General features: G+C 35.5%; 1 protein-coding gene across 7 annotated transcripts in view; it reads left to right on the plus strand.

Moving 5' to 3' along the window:
- Positions 1-20,305, plus strand: part of AFTPH (aftiphilin) — a 72,444-nt gene that overhangs the window by 40,103 nt on the left and 12,036 nt on the right. For 2 of the 7 annotated variants that reach the window (XM_044926047.2, XM_006079812.4), the window contains 6 exons: positions 6,394-6,545; positions 8,395-8,521; positions 8,936-8,992; positions 12,642-12,764; positions 18,045-18,105; positions 19,629-19,712. In XM_044926047.2, coding sequence (XP_044781982.2) covers positions 6,394-6,545; positions 8,395-8,521; positions 8,936-8,992; positions 12,642-12,764; positions 18,045-18,105; positions 19,629-19,712 — 604 coding nt within the window. The remainder of the gene's footprint in view (positions 1-6,393; positions 6,546-8,394; positions 8,522-8,935; positions 8,993-12,641; positions 12,765-18,044; positions 18,106-19,628; positions 19,713-20,305) is intronic. The other 5 variants (XM_044926051.2, XR_006543440.2, XM_044926049.2 and 2 more) reach the window with 4 other exon arrangements.

A 20,305-nucleotide genomic window follows, 5' to 3' on the forward strand; every position in this document is an offset into this window, starting at 1 on the left:
CAGGGAGCAAGTGTGTTTTAATTTCATGGCTGCAGTCACCATCTGCAGTGATTTTGGAGCCCAAGAAAATAAAATCTGACACTGTTTCCCTATCTATTTGCCATGATGTGAAATTATTGATACCTAAAAATCAAGGCTCTGGAGTCACCCTCCTAGATTCAGATCCAGGTTCAGCACTGACTTGCATTAGCTACTTCCCTGAACCTGAGATGTAGAGAACAGTAATAGGACTTACTTCAAAACTCTCATTATAAAGATAAAATGAAATTGTACATGTGAAGGTGCTTAGCACAGTGTCTTACACATAACAAGTGTTTAATAAATGTTAGCTGTTCGTGAATAATCTCAGAAATGCATTTCTTTGAACAGGCTTTTAAAGGTGCAAGAAACAGTGTTGCCAGCTGTTTTGGTGAATAGCAAAATGTAATAGGCAAATGATAATTTATGTAGGATACCCCTAGTTGGCCTGTATACTCATCTGTCAGACTATCTTGAGAGTGAAACTGCTGCTTCTGGCTAGTTTCCATTCTCAGAATAGTTTTGACAAGTAGGAATTCTTTTGAGCACAAGTGCACTTCTCTGTAAATAGCAGACTTTCTTCTCCCTTGGCTTCCTAGCACTGGACACAACAGAGAAAATAAAAGGGAGCCTGGTACTTGCCTGGAAGGACAAGTACCCCACATTTGTCAGAGCCCAAGTTTCTTTAAAGGTTTAATGGCCAGATGCGCTGCTGTTTGCAGGCTGGAATTTGATATGTCAAACATGACAAACATGGCTCAGTCACCAGTTTTCTAATTCTAAATTCAAGAGAGAACTGATGGTTATTTTTCCTCTTTGAAGTTGAAGGCATTTGAAATTCAAGTAACTGGAGTGGGTAGTTTTTTATTTAGTTACTATTTAGTTACTGTTACAACCTCAGCTAAATATTTTGTATGCTAAATGTGTGTGTACTTTTTTTTGTTACCATCACATTGATTAGGAGTGCAACACTGACTCTTTAGTAAAAATTTACAGTTTACTTTGTTAGAAACTAAATTGTAGTGTTACATGAATAATTTGCTCATGTATAGTAGACTAAATCAAAGTTTAAAAAATATTTCACTTTATTGACTTTAAGGCTGTTGCACATATTAAATTTCCTTGGCTGGCAGTGTTGAGGGAAAAATTGCATGACAAAAACCTGAAACCTTTAGCAGTATCAGTCTTACTCAAAATAGCAGTGAGTTTTTTAAAATTTAGTGTCTGATTACAGTGTTTTAGAAAATCCGTTTTTGTTTTTGTTTTTGTTTTTTTTTAAGAAGTTTCTCTACCTGATCACAGGAGAAGCTATTCTTGTGGTAGGTTAGTTTCTCTTCTTCTGGCATTAATGTTATGTTCTTATACCTCTTTTGCTTACTAAGTTATTTGGACTATGTTCCACCACATCTTTGAACTTTATTGTGCTTCTTGGGAAGTAAAGCACTTAATACCCCTAACGTGTGGTTTATACTCTTTGTATTTCATAATATGATCAATATTTAAGTCACAAATGCCAACTATCCACCAAAATGATCACCAGTTTTCAAAATTTAAAATCCCCAAGAAGTAGCAATAACAGGTTCTGTTTATATAAGCAGCTCTTAATGACAGATATTTTTACTTAGGTACTTGTCTCCTAACTTGATAGGAAGAACTTAGGGAGCACACAAAATATTTTGTTTATTTAATTTCTTATTATAATATGGTAGAAATGGATATAAATTGCGACAAGTATTTTAATCATGATATAGAATGTTAAATAGTGGTAGAGAAATAGCCTTAGTGAGATTTGAACCTAGTTTTGACATTTATTTTATTCCTTGGCATGCCATTTTGTCTGTATGTGTCATCTGTATAACAACAGTAGTCGTAAAAGCTATCACTTCTTGAGCACACACGGAGTGTCAAACATTCACTCCTCTAATTTATTATTCACCCTGTGAGGTAGGCCCTGATAACTTCCGTTTATAAACTCTGAAACTGAGTCTCAGTCCCTTGGGTCCACAGTCCTCTACTGAAGTATTATAATTACATCAGCCATTTACTTACTGGAATTAACTAGTAGTAAATGAAATTTGGCAATGTTTATTACTATGAACGAGATATAGCCCTTTTAGCATCAAACTGGTCTTGTGGATAGTTAAAACAATATACTTTAAAAAATAATGATATTATTTATATGTGGAATCTAGAATATGATACAAAGGAACCTATCTACAAAACAGAAACAGACTCATAGAGAACAGACTTCGGGCTGCCGAGAGGGAGGGAGGGAGAGGGATGGACTGTGAGTTTGGGGTTGACGGATGCAAACTGTTTACATTTAAAATGGATAAACAACAAGGTCCTAATGTATAGTACAGGGAACTATACTCAACATCCTGTGATAAACCATAATGGAAAAGAATATTTTTTAAAAATGCATATATGTGTATACCTGTCACTTTGTTGTAAGTCAGATTGGCACAACATTGTAAATAAACTATAATATACAGTTTAATTTTTAAAAATAAAATGTTAGGAAGTTTAGTTTTAATCAGAATCTTTGTTAATTCTATTAGCTGCTTTCTTATTGAACTGTTAAAGTGTTCCTCCTTATGGTGGGTGGTACCGTTCAGTTAGTGGATTCTGGTTATTTGAATCTTCATTTAAAATTTTTGGCTCTACCTCAGGGATCAGCATGGAGAAGGAAATGGCAACCCACTCCAGTGTTCTTGCCTGGAGAATCCCAGGGATGGGGGGAGGCTGGTGGGCTGCCATCTATGGAATCACAGAGTCGGACACGACTGAAGTGACTTAGCAGCAGCAGCAGCAGCAGCAGGGATCAACAAACTATGGCCTAGAAAACAAATCTGTCCTGCTGCCTGTTTTAGTAAATAAAGTTTCATTGCAACACACCCACACTTATTTGTTTATGGATGGCCTGCAAAACAAAATATATTCACTTATCTGGCTTTACAGAGAAAAAAATCTGCCAACTCCTGCTCTACCTCATTCAACAAAAAGATTTGAAGCAATTGACTTGTCATATCTAATCCTAAAGTCATATGGAACTTTCCTTTAAAATTTCCATGTAATTTTATTCTTTATGAAAAAAGGTTGGGGAAGAAGTTTAAAGCAAAGTTTGAAAGTGGTTAGGTTTAAATAACATTCTATTTCTTCAATACATTCCACTGATGTGAGGATTTGCTCACTAGTATACCTAAGACCCTGGTGACTCAGACCCTGGTAAAGGATCTGCCTCCAGTGCAGGAGACCCGGCTTTGATCCCTGGGTCAGCAAGATCCCCTGGAGGAGGGAATGGCTACCCACTCCAGTATTCTTACCTGGTTATGTCCATGGACAGTCCATGGGATCATAAAGAGTCAGACACGACTGAACGACTAACACTTTCATACGTAAGACCTGGTAGTTAAATTTAATGATTGATCAAAATGATTAAATATGCTTTGAAATCCTTTCTTTCATCCCTAGAGAGATATATTTTTTTTCTATCCCATTAAACGGATAACAAAGAGGATACAAGAAGATTCTGTTTTAATTTACAGAGAATTAAAATTTGGTCATGTGTGAGTTTTTGTTTACCTTCCCTGCCCAGGAGGAGCAAGTGCTTATTATGTTTCCAATTAGATGGTTATCTGATCCCTTTAAAAGTAATGTCTGTCCTTTCCCTCTGTTGAAGCGAGTAAGTGTGGGTCCCCTTGACGCACTCAAATTTCACAAGCCTTGGGATCTTGACGCTACTCTTTACTGTAGGTTTCATAATTGATACTGAGAACCTTTTCCCATATCACACACATGAATATAATGAAGATGTTAGACTAACTTTTGTAGAGATAGCAAAAAAGTACCCTGAGACTAATTACGCAGCATTAAGTTTTTTGCTCTGATAACAGTTTTCAAAAGAGATTTTGCTTTGGAAAACAGGTGTATGAAAGTTTTTCCTTTTGTTTTTCATCTTCCTGTTTGCTGACTACACTAAACAACAGAAATCAAGCATTCACTTGTTTTTGTTACTTGGCAGAAAGTACCATCATTTTGTGGCATTTTTCTTGTACAGTGAGTGGCATTTCAGTGGTGCATTTAATCTTGCAGTAAGCTTTAACCTAACATTTTGTATTCCTGGTTGGTGTTTTAAGTAGTAAGGTGAGCTAAGTTGAAAATATTTTACATGTATCTGAAATAAAGTTAGGAAAGTGGGAATAAATGTTCTTGTAGGTTGCACATGTAGACGAAACGAAACCTACTAGTACCCCCAAAATCTAAGTTAGTCTAAATACAACAAGTTTCAATCAGTAAAAATAGTCCAAAATGCCAGTGTTCTCAGAGAAAATACTCTAGGGAGTATGCAAGCTTTGCTTGGAGGAAAGGTGGTGTACTACTCAAAACCCCAAATATACACACCATAGAAGAGTAGAGAAATGGAATATCTAAAAGATAACACAGATAATCAGAATGACAAATGAGCTGTTAAATTTCTTAGTCATAATGGACATTCTTTCCCCCTCTGTTTGTTCTCTTAGCAGCAGAGATATTTCTGAAAAGTTTTCACAACAAGGTCATACTATATAGCACTGGGGACTACATTCAATATTCTGTGACAAACCATAATAGAAAAGAATATGGAAAAGAATATATGTATGTGTGTGTGTGTGTATATATATAATACATATGTATAACTGAGTCACTTTCCTGTACAGAAGAAATTAACATAACATATAAATCAACTAGCACAAGCTGGAATCAAGATTGCCGGGAGAAATATCAATAACCTCAGATATGCCGATGACACCACCACCTTTATGGCAGAAAGTGAAGAAGAACTAAAGAACCTCTTGATGAATGTGAAAGAGGAGAGTGAAAAAGTTGGCTTAAAGCTTATAAAACTAAGATTATGGCATCTGATCCCATCACTTCATGGCAAATAGATGGGGAAACAGTGGAAACAGTGTCAGACTTTATTTTTCTGGGCTCCAAAATCACTGCAGATGGTGATTGCAGTCATGAAATTAAAAGAAACTTACTCTTGGAAGGAAAGGTATGACCAACCTAGACAGCATATTAAAAAGGAGAGACATTACTTTGCCAACAAAGATCTGTCTAGTCAAGGCTCTGGTTTTTCCAGTGGTCATGTATGGATGTGAGAGTTGGACTGTAAAGAAAGCTGAGCACCAAAGAATTGATGCTTTTGAACTGTGGTGTTGGAGAAGACTCTTGAGAGTCCTTTGGACTGCAAGGAGATCCAACCAGTCCATCCTAAAGATCAGTCTTGGTTGTTCATTGGAAGGACTGTTGTTGATGCTGAAACTCCAATACTTTGGCCACCTGATGTGAAGAGCTGACTCATTTGAAAAGACCCTGATGCTGGGAAAGATTGAAGGCAGGAGGAGCAAGGGACAACAGAGGATGAGACAGTTGGATGGCATCACTGACTCGATGGACATGGGTTTGGCTAGACTCTGGGAGTTGGTGATAGACAGGGAGGCCTAGCATGCTGCAGTTCATGGGGTCACAAAGAGTCGGACATGACTGAGCGACTAAACTGAACTGAACTGATAAATCAACTATATTTCAGTAAAAAATTTTTTATTTTAAAAATTAAAAATATTTTCAAAATTCAAGTGTTCATATTTAGGTTCTGTTCAACTATTATATAATAGCATAACACTTCTTGCCAGCATCCAGTCTTATCTTTCTAAATAGAGAGTATGTGAGTGGTAGTAAGAAACACCCCAGTGTAGTGAAAAGAACATGAATATTGTCTGGGTTTTTTTGTTTTGTTTTTGCTTTGGGAAGATAATTCAAACTTTGATTGCTTTCTCACTGTATAATGGGGTAATAATTTCTTCTTTGTAGAATTTTGTAGTCAATTAAGTAAGGTAATGTTTGTAAAGTGACAGGCATAATGCTTGATGTGTAACTACATTTATTTGTCATCATTGTATCACCACAATTATTTTAAAATGTTCTATGAGTAGTTATCTTCCCTGGTGGCTCAGACAGTAAAGCATCTGCCTACAATGCAGGTAGACCCGGGTTCAATCCCTGGGTCGGGAAGATCCCCTGGAGAAGGAAATGGAAACCCACTCCAGTACTCTTGCCTGGAAAATCCCATGGATGGAGGAGCCTGGCAGGCTTCAGTCCATGGGGTCGCAAAGAGTCTGACACGACTGAGCGACTCCACTTTCTTTATTTATGAGTAGTTACACTTCTTCCACTTAGTGCTTCCTGTATCTGTCTAGTAGTTCCTCCACCCCTTAGCAGTGGACAGAATATCGGTCTGTGGGAGTGAGTGTGTCTATGTTAATGATAAAGCTGTGACACTGTTAAAATTATGAAAGTGAAAATAAACTTTTGGGGGGTGTTTTGATGCAGACAGCTTTACTAAACCGCCTGGAGCGAATTTTCGAAGCATGTTTTCCTTCCATATTTGTCCCTGATACTAAAGAAGAAGTTACTTCCCTGAAGCACTTGCTGGAAACAAGCACCTTGCCAATAAAAACAAGAGAGGCCTTAGCTGAAAGTGGGTAAGTAGTAGACACTTTTTAGGTCTACTTGTATATTTGTTAATTTGACTGTTCTCATTTATAAGGTTATCTAAGGTTATTTTAAACTGTTAAGGTTCTAAAACATTAACTTGTTTAAGTTTAAAAAACCATATTGTGCCTAAAGATGTAATTAAAAAATCTCTCTACCTCTCCACTTTTGAGCTGTTTTTTAAAAAAAATTTCTAAAGCACTATTCTATTCAGTCAAATTTTTGTGTATTATTTTTTGATTTCCTAGTATGATAGATGAGAATTTAGATCTTACATCTGCTGTTTTCCTCCCTTCATCTTCCCAGTACACTTATGTCATAGTTTTTGGTTAAATTGTTATTTGGTACGTTCATTATTATGATCATGTAAATAATGTTCAAAGCTAAGCCACTGTTTCTTTTATAGTACACTTTTTTTCCTGGATTTAATGATTTCCTCTTTTTTTTTTTTAAACTTACTAAGTCTGTCCCTACCCTGGAATAGCCTGTTAATACAATCTTACTTGTGATAGACCTATCAAACTGGCCAATCCATTTTTAACCTGGAGTCTTCCATCTTCCAGTTCCTTCCAGTCTGGAATAGATCGGTCTAGGCGTCCTATCACATGTTGTCTTGGGACTTCCCTTCAGTTAAATCCCATTTTGGTGAAGCACGTCCTCTAATAGCCTCCTTGCGGGGTAGGTGGCGGGGCGGGGGAAGAAAAGGTTCCCGGGAAGTAAAATATTACTTTATTCTACCCGCACTTCACATTTATAATTTAGAGTCTTTCATTGCTGGTGTTTTGATGTTTTACAGTGAAGTATCTTGGTGTGGGTCTTTTTTCATTTTCTGACCGAGTACTAGGCACAGCCTTTCAATCAGGAAGCTTCTGTTCTTCAGCATTGAGCAGTTGTCTTACAATGCTAGCTGCCTTCCCTCCAGTGCTTCTGTTTTCTTTCTGAAACTGCTATTAATTTTTAGATGTTAGAGGGTCTAGATTGACTTTCTAATTTTAATTTCAAAGTTATTCCTAGATGCTTCTCTTATATTTCATTACTCACCACCTCTGGAAGCAGTATTTCTTAATTTCATTTAAGATGAATATTATTTTTGCTTCTTGACTTTTGTTTTGGGGTGGTTTCTGAGAATAAAAGGAGATAAAAAGATTGATGTTTTGCCATCTTGAAACCATTTAGATATGTTTTTTAAAAATATGCTAGCTGTACAGACCGTTCATACTCTTAGACCCATGAGATTCATTCTAAGGAAATAACAGAATTCTACAGTAACACACTGTAAAGCACAGGAAGATATTCTTGCCTTACTAGCAATTGGAGCCAACAGTAAAAACAACTTAATTAAAACTGTAGGATTGTGGCTAAATAAATGATGATGCATCTGTCTAATAGGACATAATAAACCTTTGAAAAGGGTACATATGTAGATAAGGAAATGCTTAAAGTCTGAAAAAAGAATACAGAATTTTTTGTATACTGTAACTGCAACTGTGTGTGTGGGGGTCAAGACTCAAGGAGAAAACATTAAATAGCTCTAGTAAGATGGTGAAGCGCTCAGTGATTTCTATCCTCCTTTTAAATGCTTTTGTTTTAAAATTAAATAAGAATAACATACAGGCTAAATTTTTGCTTGATTGTTTCAGATGAGTTTAATTTACTTTCCTCATGACTAAATGTTGGCTCTTGATTTCATTCAGGTAATAGGTATATATAAATACTCATGTTAGACACAAGATTAATTGGAATGTATAATATTTTATAGTCACTTTAAAAGTAGAATTCATGGTGAAAGCTACTGAGTAACCCATTGTTGGTGGCTTCATTGTGTTGTGACCTTTGCAGGGAACTGCTGGATGTGTGGACCGAGCTACAGGACGTCCATGATGCACATGGCTTGAGATATCAGTGGGGTGGCTCCCATAGCAACAAGAAACTTTTATGCTCCCTGGGCATAGACACCCGAAACATTGTAAGTTTATTAGTACCTTAGAAAATCCTTTAATCAACTTATGGATGTTTTCAAATTCTTTCACACCTCTGTACAAATTATGATAAACTAGTTTCTCAGAAAAATAGATACTAATTTGTTTAAATGTTCATTTATTTTAAATATGCCAACGTCTAAGTGTAAATCTATCTAGGTTTTTCTCTGAAATTTCTTATCTTAAGAAAAAGATGTTTTTGTGTTTTTGCTTAACTGTGAGATGAAGGAATTGGGCTAGGAGATCAAAACTGTAACCCCATAAGGGCAATTTAACAATTTCTTCAATTTCTCACTCACAGTGTATATAATAAAGCATTACTGAGTATTTTGGAAACTGTTTCATTGTATGACAGATCATTCTCTAAATACATATTCTTTCTCTCTAACATACATATGTAGCTCTTCACGGGCAATAAGAAGCAACCTGTTATAGTGCCCATGTACGCAGCAGGATTGGTAAGTACAATGATGCTTTTGCATGTATTTATTATTGTTGCTTTCCTGCATTGGAGAAGGAAATGGCAACCCGCTCCAATGTTCTTGCCTGGAGAATCCCAGGGACGGGGGAGCCTGGTGGGCTGCCATCTATGGGGTCACACAGAGTTGGACACGACTGAAGTGACTTAGCATAGCATAGCATAGCATAGCATTATTGTTGCATTTATTCTGTAAAATCAACTTACATAGCATAACATGGAAAGTTTATTTTAAGGTATGGTAATGGCAACCCACTCCAGTGTTCTTGCCTGGAGAATCCCAGGGATGGGAAGCCTGGTGCGCTGCTGTCTATGGGTCGCACAGAGTTGGACACGACTGAAGCGACTTAGCAACAGCAGCAACATGGGACCATTAAGAGAATAAATACAATAATATCCTTTTTTGAGCTCATAAATCCCTTCAAGTCTTGATCTGAGGACATTTTTCTGTATTTTATGTATTATAGACACTTTTAGTACTACTAGTGTTTATAATAGTAGTATAATGGAGAAGGCAATGGCACCCCACTCCAGTACTCTTGCCTGGAAAATCCCATGGACAGAGGAGCCTGGTAGGCTGCAGTCCATGGGGTCACTGAGTCAGACACGACTGAGCGACTTCACTTTCACTTTTCACTTTCATGCACTGGAGAAGGAAATGGCAACCCACTCCAGTGTTCTTGCCTGGAGAATCCCAGGGACGGGGGAGCCTGGTGGGCTGCCATCTATGGGGTCGCACAGTCAGACACAACTGAAGCGACTTAGCAGCAGCAGTGTTTATAACTTTTGTAAAATTCACCTTTGGAAGTCTCTTTTAATTTGCTTTTAAAAAGAAGAAACTGAAGTATCTGAAGCCTTAGATATCATTTGTTTAAATGCATTTCTGATTATTTTTAAATAATGCAATGTTGAATCCATGGATATATACAAAAGGTTGTAGATAGCAAATTATAACAAATGAAAATGAGCCAGGACCCATAATTGGTCCTTAGTTTTTCCATTAATGTTTTAAACATGTTAAATTTTGTTTTTTCAGATATGCCAGGTAGTCCTGGAAAATGAGGAATTTTCATTCTGTACCTTATCAAGACTCAGTCACATTTTAAAGTTTGATGTGTTTGTGGTTTTGGGCATGTCTTTGAGTTATTGGTGGATAAAAATGTCCTGTCTATTAAACTAAAAATATTTTAAAATTTTTTCACCAATAACTTGAAAATAAGGAGAAAAATACTGTGTTTAAGAAAGAAAAAAAAAAAAAAACTAAGGAACACTTGGTATGGAATTTAAATTTAAAAACCTTTATGTGCATGTGAAAATGAATTTGCTGTGGAACCTGACCTTATTTTAATCTGCAAACTTCTCATGAATAAGCTCTAATTATTGTTACTGAACTGAAATTTTGCTTTGTTTTGTTTTTGTTGGTTTGTTTTGTGAGATTGGACAAAAGCTTCTTTGAGCTTTTTTAAAAAAAAAAGCTGTTCCTTTGTGAATGGTTATCTTGTATTTTCAAAACACCTTGATCATCCTTACTTTCTTTTATGTTGTAGGTAAATGTAGTCCATAATGTTTCTAACTTTTAGGTTATTTGGATCTCTTTTCTCAAGAAGTAGCTTTCTAGAGATTGGTTGTGGTATTGTCACATTCTGAGTAGGAAGTAGAAATTTAATTTGTGGGCACTTTCATTCTGCATGTTGGGGACAGTAACCTATTTAATGCTTCTGTGTTAGACTCAGCACATTAGGCAATTTTTTAAGTTTTATGAAGAGTTAAAGACTCATATCTATGCTTTTTTCCCCTCTCTTAATTACAACCTTTTATTAGTAATGTAGTTTTACCATTTTTGTAAGCTTTTAATACCAAAGTTGTTTTAGTGGTTATATCCTCTCCTCCTCCCTCTTTTTGATGCCTTACATTTAGAAGCATTCTTTTTCATATCTGGGTTATCTGATTTCAAATTTTAATGATACCTGAATTTTTTCCATAGTACTTTACACACATGAGATGTTCAATATCTTTTGATCTCATCTGTAGGAATAGTACCTGAAGTAGTCATTCAAGTCACTGGTTCTGAGACTTTGATGTGCATTAGAATTGCTTGGAAGACTTGTTTCAAACACAGAATGCTAGTCACCACCCCCATAGTTTCTTATTCAGTAGGTCTGGGGTAGGAGAAGTTCCCAGATGATAGAGGAGCTACTGATGGGGACCACTTTGAGAACCACTTGGCTTTAGGGAGAGTTCACATTAGAAAAGTTGGCTAAGACTAATAATGGTTTACCAAACACATGGAGTCTTTCTAGAAGGGCACACACCTTTATAATGTATATGACATTGAATTAGACCATGAATTTATTTTCATTTTTCTAGATGCTAGATTAAAGCCTTTCACGTGTACTGTTGTTAAGAACTATTGATATATATATAAATTATTTATTTTAGCTTATGCTCAATTTTATGAAAGTAGGGGGATTCTCCTGAAAGATTTGTTTTAAGAAATGTATAGATTCTAACTATAAGATTGTTAGACTTAGCAGCTTCTCTGCCCCCCCGCACCCCCCGCCCCCATAAAAGGAGACTTTTATCTGGTTGATAACTATTCAAGAGCTTGTCAAGTTATTCTGAAATTCGTAAAAGCTTGGGCCTTCTTTCATGCTAGTAACTTGGCAATGGCACCCCACTCCAGTACTTTTGCCTGGAAAGTCCCATGGACGGAGGAGCCTGGTGGGCTGCAGTCCATGGGGTCGCTAAGAGTCGGACACGACTGAGCGACTTCACTTTCACTTTTCACTTTCATGCATTGGAGAAGGAAATGGCAACCCACTCCAGTGTTCTTGCCTGGAGAATCCCAGGGATGGGAAGCCCGGTGGGCTGCCGTCTATGGGGTCGCACAGAGTTGGACACGACTAAAGCGACGTAGCAGCAGCAGCAGAACACAGATACAAAGTGCTGATTTTTTTTTTCTTCTTTGTTTCTACACCCATCTTGAATGTCTCTCTTACTGAAAGAGTGTGTTAAATTCATAACATGCCTAGCAGAACATATAAGATGTTTTCCCCTCTGAAATGACTGTGCCTCTGCTTTGCCAGTCCAAAGAACTAAGGCTCCCATCCTGTAGTAAGCAAGGATCAGGCACTAAATTCACGTTGTAGCATATGGATGTCATCACACTATATGGTGTGTGTTAGAATCCACTCCCACCTCTCTAAGTACCACCATGGTGTAACGTGTATGAAGAGTGCCCTTTCCTGCAGTTTTATGTCTGAACATCAGAACAGTATTGCATTCTCAGCACATGGATGTAATATACTGTTTTGCTCACCACTTCCCCTCCCCCACCATTCCATGTGTTCGTGCATTTGTGTGACAGTGATAGCCAGGCACTCTAAAGCAAATCCGGTTTAAATTACAAGGTCTTGTTTCAAAAAGTTTGGATCACAAAGGTATTATTATGAAATATTTCCCATTAGAGTGCTGTAAGATTTTCACTAAAAAAAATTTAAGACTAGTTCCGTTTTGTCTTCAGTACTTTCCAAATGACCTGTGTTCTTTCTGCTTTCTGCTAGTTAACTTTCTTGTGAAGTTTATGGGCCAATCCTTCCCCCAACTAATAGCTAATATACCTTTTTCAGGGTATGTTAGAGCCCACCAAGGAACCACTGAAACCACTATCTGCTGCAGAAAAAATCGCTTCCATCGGTCAGACCACCACTATGTCACCAGAAATGAACACATGTACATCTGACCAATTCCAGGTAAAAATATCTGGATGTATATAGATACATTTATGCATGTATGTACACATACGTCCACACACATTGTTGTTTCCCTTAATATATAACTTTTCATTTTTAAAATATTTTTAAAATTTAGTTTCATGATAAATGTGATTTCACTTCTTATTAACATCCTTTGAAATACAGTGAGAAAATTCTCTTTAATTTAAAAAAAATAGAAAAGACAGTTTGAGAACTGGCTGGTTATGGGTAAGTCCTTTAAACCTATCTGGGCCTTAGTCTTTTTACCTGTAAAATAAGAACTTTGAAGCAAGCAAAAAATCACTTACAGCTGGTACATTGTATGATCTATTACTGACACATAAATCTGGTAAGTGCTGGATTTTCAAAAAAAAAAGAAAACATTGCATTTATACCAGCTCTTCAAGTCTGCCATTATGTGTTTTTCCTGAAGCTTGCAAAAATTTTATAAAGTTATAAAATTTAGGTGTGTTATTATATAAATAACTGTTGTTTTAAGAGTTTGAATAAAGCTGTTAAGTTGAAAATGATACAGCCTTTAACAAAATATTGTATAGATTAAGGAAAAAAGAAGGCTCTCTTACCCTTTACTTCTTTGGCACATTTAAGCACAAATCATATTTCAGTCAAATATATTTAATATTAAAAATATATGTAATATTAAAGCCCTTCCTCTCACTTTTTTCCTCGGAGAACATAGCTTACTTGGTTTGCTTACTTTTTTGACATCAAGTTAGCAACTGACTCAGTGCAGATTAAAATTGGTTTTTTTTAAATATTAATATTCTTAATGAATATTACCATTTCTAAAATATATTCTTGCTGTGTTTGTCATTTCTTAACCTTAAATATCATTACTAATTATGTCTAACAAAAAATGCATGTTTGGACACCCTTTCCCAAGATGTGTTCCACTGAACACTAATCCCCAGAATTGATTCACTAAAGAAGGGTTTCATAGTGAAGTGAGATCAGGAAATATTTCATATCAAACCCTAAACAAGACTTGGAGGTTCATAACACATATATTAAGGACTCTGAAAAATCCTGCAGTGAATAACGCTATTTAATTTTATTTCATTTCTCAAATTTACTTGGCCATAGAACCCTTTTCTGTAGGGATCAAGGAAGAAGAGTTTATAACACCTGTAGAACTAGTGTTTTGAAGAACATACTTTGGCAAATGATTTTGTAAAGCAGGGTCCTGCCTTTTCAGGTGTGTTTCAAGAAACATGTAATATTACTGCTGTGTACCACTGTGGTTTATACTTGAGCTTAGCTTCAACGTCCCTCTGAAACCAGTTTATTACTGTCATTGAATTCATGGTCATGGAGACCTAATGCATAAAATGCCTGGCCTTATTGATTGGGCAACAGGCAAAGAGCCTTGGGCAAAATGTCTCAGTAGGCTGATTCTGTCCTTAGCTCTCTTCCTTTCATTGGCTATATATTGCCCTCTGGCTATCAGCTATTCTCGCAGGCCTGCCATGTCTGTGCAGATTCCAGAATTACAGCACATTCTCACTTCTGCCTCAGTCAGCATTCTTATTCCTACAGTGCTAGGTATTAGGAAAGTAATTTGACTAACTGCCTGGTATGTTTTCTGGAAATGGAGCAGTTTTTAATTTGAGCCACTTGTTATTTTTCCTTGCGTCCTTCTCCTCTTCTCCTCCATCCAGCCATTTCTATGTATTACAACCCCATAAGCTATTGCTTATTTTATTAGTTAGCTGTCACCTGTCACTTTTGCCTAGTCATACCTCGATATAATTTAATTATAGACTTGATTAAAAGCCTAGATAACCTAATAAAAAGCATGTGTGTTAATTTAATGGAAGATTTTTAGTAGAAATCAGCATGTATTAATTTGATGGCGGTTAGTTGCAGCTCCACAAGGATTCAGCTGCTGCCATCTCTGTATATACATATAGACCCCTATGTACTTGTAATCAAAGGACTGTCTCCCTAGTTATAGGCAAGTATGGGAATTTTCAGTGACATTGAAGCATATCTAACTTTTTTGCTGGAATATAGAACTCGTTCTCTTGCTATTTACATTTTTTAAAAGCTCTTTTTAATCAAGTACTTACTTTTATTCTGTTTCATGTACACATTTCTCTATTTTAAAAATACACATCAATATTGAATTAACAAGTTTATTCTGTACTTTTTATGGTATTTTGTGATCCTCATTGGCTTTAGTTTTTAGGCTTTGGAAAACCAATGAAAACAGTATTTCCCAATGGAAGTTCAAAGTTATTTCTGAATTGAGTTGAGCCTATGTAGGTCTGCTGTCTAACATTCAAACTGAAGATTTCAGCATGCATATCAGAATTTTGTGCTGAGATGCCTGACCTCCATCACTAAATTGCATTATCTTTGCTTGGCTCCATACTTTTGATTAAGGTTAAAATACTCAGCAAACATCTGAAATACATTCTAAAGGTTCTCCATATAAAGTGTATTTCTTACCACTCTTCCTTGGCATACAGTGTGTTTATTATTTTTTCACATAACATTTTGGCTATTCATTCTTCCTCCTAATGATAATTTTCAGGTGAAACAACCATAAACATTAGTGCTAGAAGCTTAGCAAAATGTGTCAGCAAAGACCTGTTCAATACCTGAATTTTTTTCCCCAAAAAAGCATGTGGCAAACCTTCCTTTTATGTTTTGGCATACTTGAACATCCTTGAACTTAGCATAGTGGCATAATTCTCATTATGTCTGCATGCTTTTTGATCTGTCTTTTCTATTTCAGTTCGGTACCTGCTAAAATTTCTATCTTTTCTTTCAAATGAGTTTGTACTCATCAGTCTTTTTGCCATTACATCTCTTGTTTAGAAATTCAGTATTTTACTGACATCTGTTAATGTGGGGTTTTTAAAAAAAGATAATTTTACCTGGAAAAAAAAACAGTTTACAGATAAAAAGCATGTAGTGATACTTGTTGTTGTTGTTGACATCTTTTTTCACTGAATTTCAAGGTCACACCAATCACAGCGCCATACTGATTCCCCCTTAGTAAGGTTAGGATGTTAACCATGCTTTATTCACTGCCGAGTGGAGTCAGTGCTCTGGCTAGCAGTTACCTGGCTGGTTACCACCAGCAGATTTCCTCTCTTAGGCTGCTTTATGTTGCTGTTTCCGTTGTGAATCAGAATTTGAGAGTTAGAAGAAAGAAAAAAATGACAGTCTAGCTCTGTACTCTCGTTTTACAATTAGAAAACATATTTGGAAAGACTAAGTAATTTACCTAAAAATCACATGTCAGTGCTGTGCTTAGGACTAGAACCAAAGTCTCCTGTCTCTAGCCTTTTCTTCCCCTTCTTTTTATTATGAACTTGTCTCCTTTCGTCTCCGCAGTAATCATTCATGCCACATAAAGTTGTTTTTAAATGTTTCATTCCAGTGCTTTCTCTTTGAGTTGCCTGCTTGTCAGTGCCATTAGTTAACCTGTAATTATTTAGGTATCTGTTTTTCATCTGTCTCAATTCCACTAAATTTTGATTCATGATTTAGTACCTCATTATTATAATATTGGTTGTGTCTTAAAAATGCCATACATGTCTGTGAAAAGTAAAATTCCAGAAAATCATTGAAATATTTCAAAACATGCAGGTTCTTGACATCGTTTAGATAAAACATGTTAATGAAAGAGCTTTGCTTCGCTTTACCCAGAAATTTTGTTATTACATAAATCTGAGTTCTGTCCATCTAGTCAGTATTGAATAGTTCTAAAGGTTTTTTTCCTTATTGAGAAGTAGAACAAGTTGAATCTGTTGGAATACCTAGAGCTTTTTGTTTGTTTTTGAGCTCAGCTAAAGAAGATCTTTTATAAATGTTATTTATCAGTCTTGCAGGTAGGTTATGAACTAGATTTTCACCAGGATTTTTAAAATTTTATTTGAAACAATTATAGATTTACAGGAAGTTGCAAAGATCATACAGAAGAGGTGCCTTGTATCTTCACCAGTTTTCCCCACAATCACATTTTACATAATTATAGAATATCAAAACCAAGAATATGACATTTGCTCAATATGTATGTATAGTTCTATGCTATTTTTTCATGTGACCACCACCAGTCAAGATACAGCATTCTTCCGTCTCCCTCACCAACCCCCCATTCCACCTCTCTCTAATCCTGGCTGCCACTATCACCAGTATTTTATTTTGTTTGTATCTCCAGGCCTGACTTGTTAGGGGGGAGACCAAATGCTTATACTAACATGCCCATCATTGGTTATTAAAGCAATTGTATTATAATACCATGGGGTTAGACTTTCAAAATTAGCCAATTCATGTTCCTTTCCTACAGGGAACAGTGTCTTTGTCTACAGAGAAAAAATGATTATAAAGTTTTAATAAGTGCCTACCTTACAATGAGCAAAACAGAAAAAAAAGATGATACCATGTTGATAGTAAGAGTCTAGTAAAAGGTTATTTCAATAAGTGTTGCCAACACCACCCCCAAAATAAAAGAGGAAAATGCATTTTTTTTTTCCCTGTCAGGAATATTCTTAAAGCATGGATCATTTTTTTAATGTTTTGTACTACCTTCCATCTTATATTTATCATTTGCTTATTTTATCTTTATGTGTTTGGCAGTTAACAGAGTTGTTAAACGTAGAATATTCAAATGAGTTCTGAGTATACTTTTCAGTACATTATTTTAAAAATTAAATTCTAATACTGATTATAAGTAATTTCTAAATTAGAGGTTATAAGTTTTTTTTTAATTTGTATATATATAAGGAAACCAAATAAATTAACATCCATGTTTATACGGCTAGTTACTTAGTCCTTAATAACCCAGCTTGCCTCCAATTCAGTATGCTACCTTCTCTGTTGCCTTGTATTATCTATTAAGAAATTGTAAGTGGCTAATTATTTAAAATAAAATAGATCACTCTTTAGTGAAAAAAAGATCAGTGAGGTTTTCAAGCCAGTAGTTTAAATTATGATTGGAGAATAGATTGAAATCTTGATAGAGAATCAGTCTATAAACTTCTGTTTGAAAATGTAAGATAATTCCATTTCTCAGATACACCATTTTTAATGTCAACAAGCTGTACTGCTTATAAATTTTGCAATTTCAGTTTGTGTTACTATTTGTAGATAACCTTCTGAAATTGTAAATTATCCCAACTTTGTCTTGAGGTATTTTATTGCCTAATGATCTTGCGATAATAGTGTTTTGTTCTGTTTTTAAGGATTCTTTATGTTGCTACAACCTACACTGATTAATTTTGATTTTTTGGTTTTCAACTCTAGGAGTCTCTACCACCCGTCCAGTTTGACTGGAGTAGCAGTGGCCTTACTAACCCTTTAGATGGTACGTCTCTCCGTAGAGCCTCTAGCGCCAGAGCTAGAGTTAAGAAAGCTACAAAGTTCAGACAGACTTCTCTCTGCTGATTTCCATTTTTGTTTGAACATAACTTCTTATCTTTGGAAATTCAGGCTTTCTTTCTGAATAGTGATTGCTCAAGAAACCAGCCGTTACTATTATTAACATTATTAATGTCCATATATAAGTAGTAGTAACCAGATAAAATTTTAGTTTCTTTTTATGTTAAGTCAAAGAAAAGCATCTTTATTTCTCACAAATATCTAGGTAGTTTAAATAACATTTTAGGTAGACCAATTTATTTGAAATTTTTTTCTGTAGTTTTAGTTTATAGAATTTTCTTGGATGCCAAGTCTTGTGTCTAGAGGCTGCTTTAAAGCACAAAGCACAATTATTTAACCAAAAACAATGTGCAAATAGATCCATATTTATTGACTCAAAGTAGTTTTCAGACTTAATAATATTTTATAGAGCACTTGTATGCAAATGAAAAATGAATGATTTTCATGCTCCTTTTCTAAAACTTAGCTCAAAATACTAGTAGGTAGTTCCAGAAATAATTGGTTTCTCCTATAGCTTTAAAGGAAAATCCTGAGGAAGGATTAACTTATTCTAATAAGGTGGGGTCTTTTAATAACACAAAATCCTAGGTTTCCTGTGTGTTGATATCACAAGTTTTAATCGGACTCTAAAGTACAATTATTCTTAGTCCTTATACTTCATAAGTTGTTTGAGCCATGGTCTGAAACACCTGTTACTCTTATCAGCTCTGCCTTAGAGTAGGGGATCCTAGGGTATCTGGAAAGCATCCAATTGAATAACAGTGCTGAAGGAAAGCCTGGATGCACCTTTTGCTGTTGTCTGGTGTCCTATTCAGTCAAATCATCGTGCTTTTTATTAACAACTTCTTTAAAAATGTATACTATTTCTGATTACTGTTTCAGAGTTAAAGGGGAACAGTACAGCTTGAGGTTGCACATCAGGGTAGGGCAGTTATGACATTTCTATTACCTTATTTTATTTTAAACTAAGTTAATGTATTGGTGCGTGTCCTGAAACCGACAACTTTGTCACTTTTAAAATCATTCATTAGAAACCAACACTACTAACATAAAAGATTGATTTGGGCATGTACAGTGATTTAATGTTGGGTTGAGATGAAAGTATTGTTTCCCTTTAACGGGTACACTTTCCCCCTTGGTCTTTCTGGTCTGGCTTCAAGTTTCAATTGAAAGAACTGAACTCCTAACTAAAACCTTACTAAGTGTTAAATTCTTTACATTGTACATGAGAAAATGTACATTGAATTAAACTGTTACTTTAGAAATGTCCTTAGCAATGACAAACTAATACTGTACACATTGTTTTAATGTTGATTTTAAAATGTGTAATGACTACTAATTATAACCTGCATGTTCAAGTGTGTGTCTTACCCCTTTTTACACATAACCCCTCCTCCCTTGGCTTACCTTCTGTGTGGCTGCCTACCAACACGGTCACTGAATTTCAAGCTAGTGGAGGTTCCACTCTTCTGAACCTTGATTTCTTTGGGCCCGTGGATGACAGTAGCTCTAGCAGCAGCACCACAATCCCAGGTCAGCAGAGTGTTAAAACCACAGTTCTAGTGTACTTACTGAAAGCATGACCACATCACTTGACTTTCCTATAAACAAGGAAACAAATAGATTGTATTCTCTGTAATGTCTTTCTAATACTTTTCTTTCATCTATTCTACTGTTATTTTCTAGTATCTGACTATAACAAGTGACTTATATGAAAAATGTATTTTAAGGAAAGGTTTGTCAGAGTGTAATAGTCAGAGCTGAAAGGAGTTTCTAGATATAAAACAGCCCTAATGTCCTTTACACAGTTAAAGGCAGGGTGGTTTTTTTTCCCCTGTAAATAGAAAATGTGATCTTTTATATGCTTCTTTTTTAAAGCATATTCTACAAAGCCATTTGAAAAAATACAAATTTAGATATATAAGAATATTTTAGTACACAGTGACATTATAGTGTCTATGATAATAGAACCTTTACAGATTCTAGCATTCAATTAGTTATTTATTAGCACTGCTAAATGTATAATTAGGTTCCAAAATGTTGGAGTCTAGCACTTAGTTATATAGTCCCACATAGAATTATTACTGTTTTTATGTAGCTCTTGAATAGAAAGCTTACTGTTAGTT

The sequence above is a fragment of the Bubalus bubalis genome, chromosome 12 (assembly GCF_019923935.1).
Source record: "Bubalus bubalis isolate 160015118507 breed Murrah chromosome 12, NDDB_SH_1, whole genome shotgun sequence".
Lineage (NCBI taxonomy): Eukaryota > Metazoa > Chordata > Mammalia > Artiodactyla > Bovidae > Bubalus > Bubalus bubalis.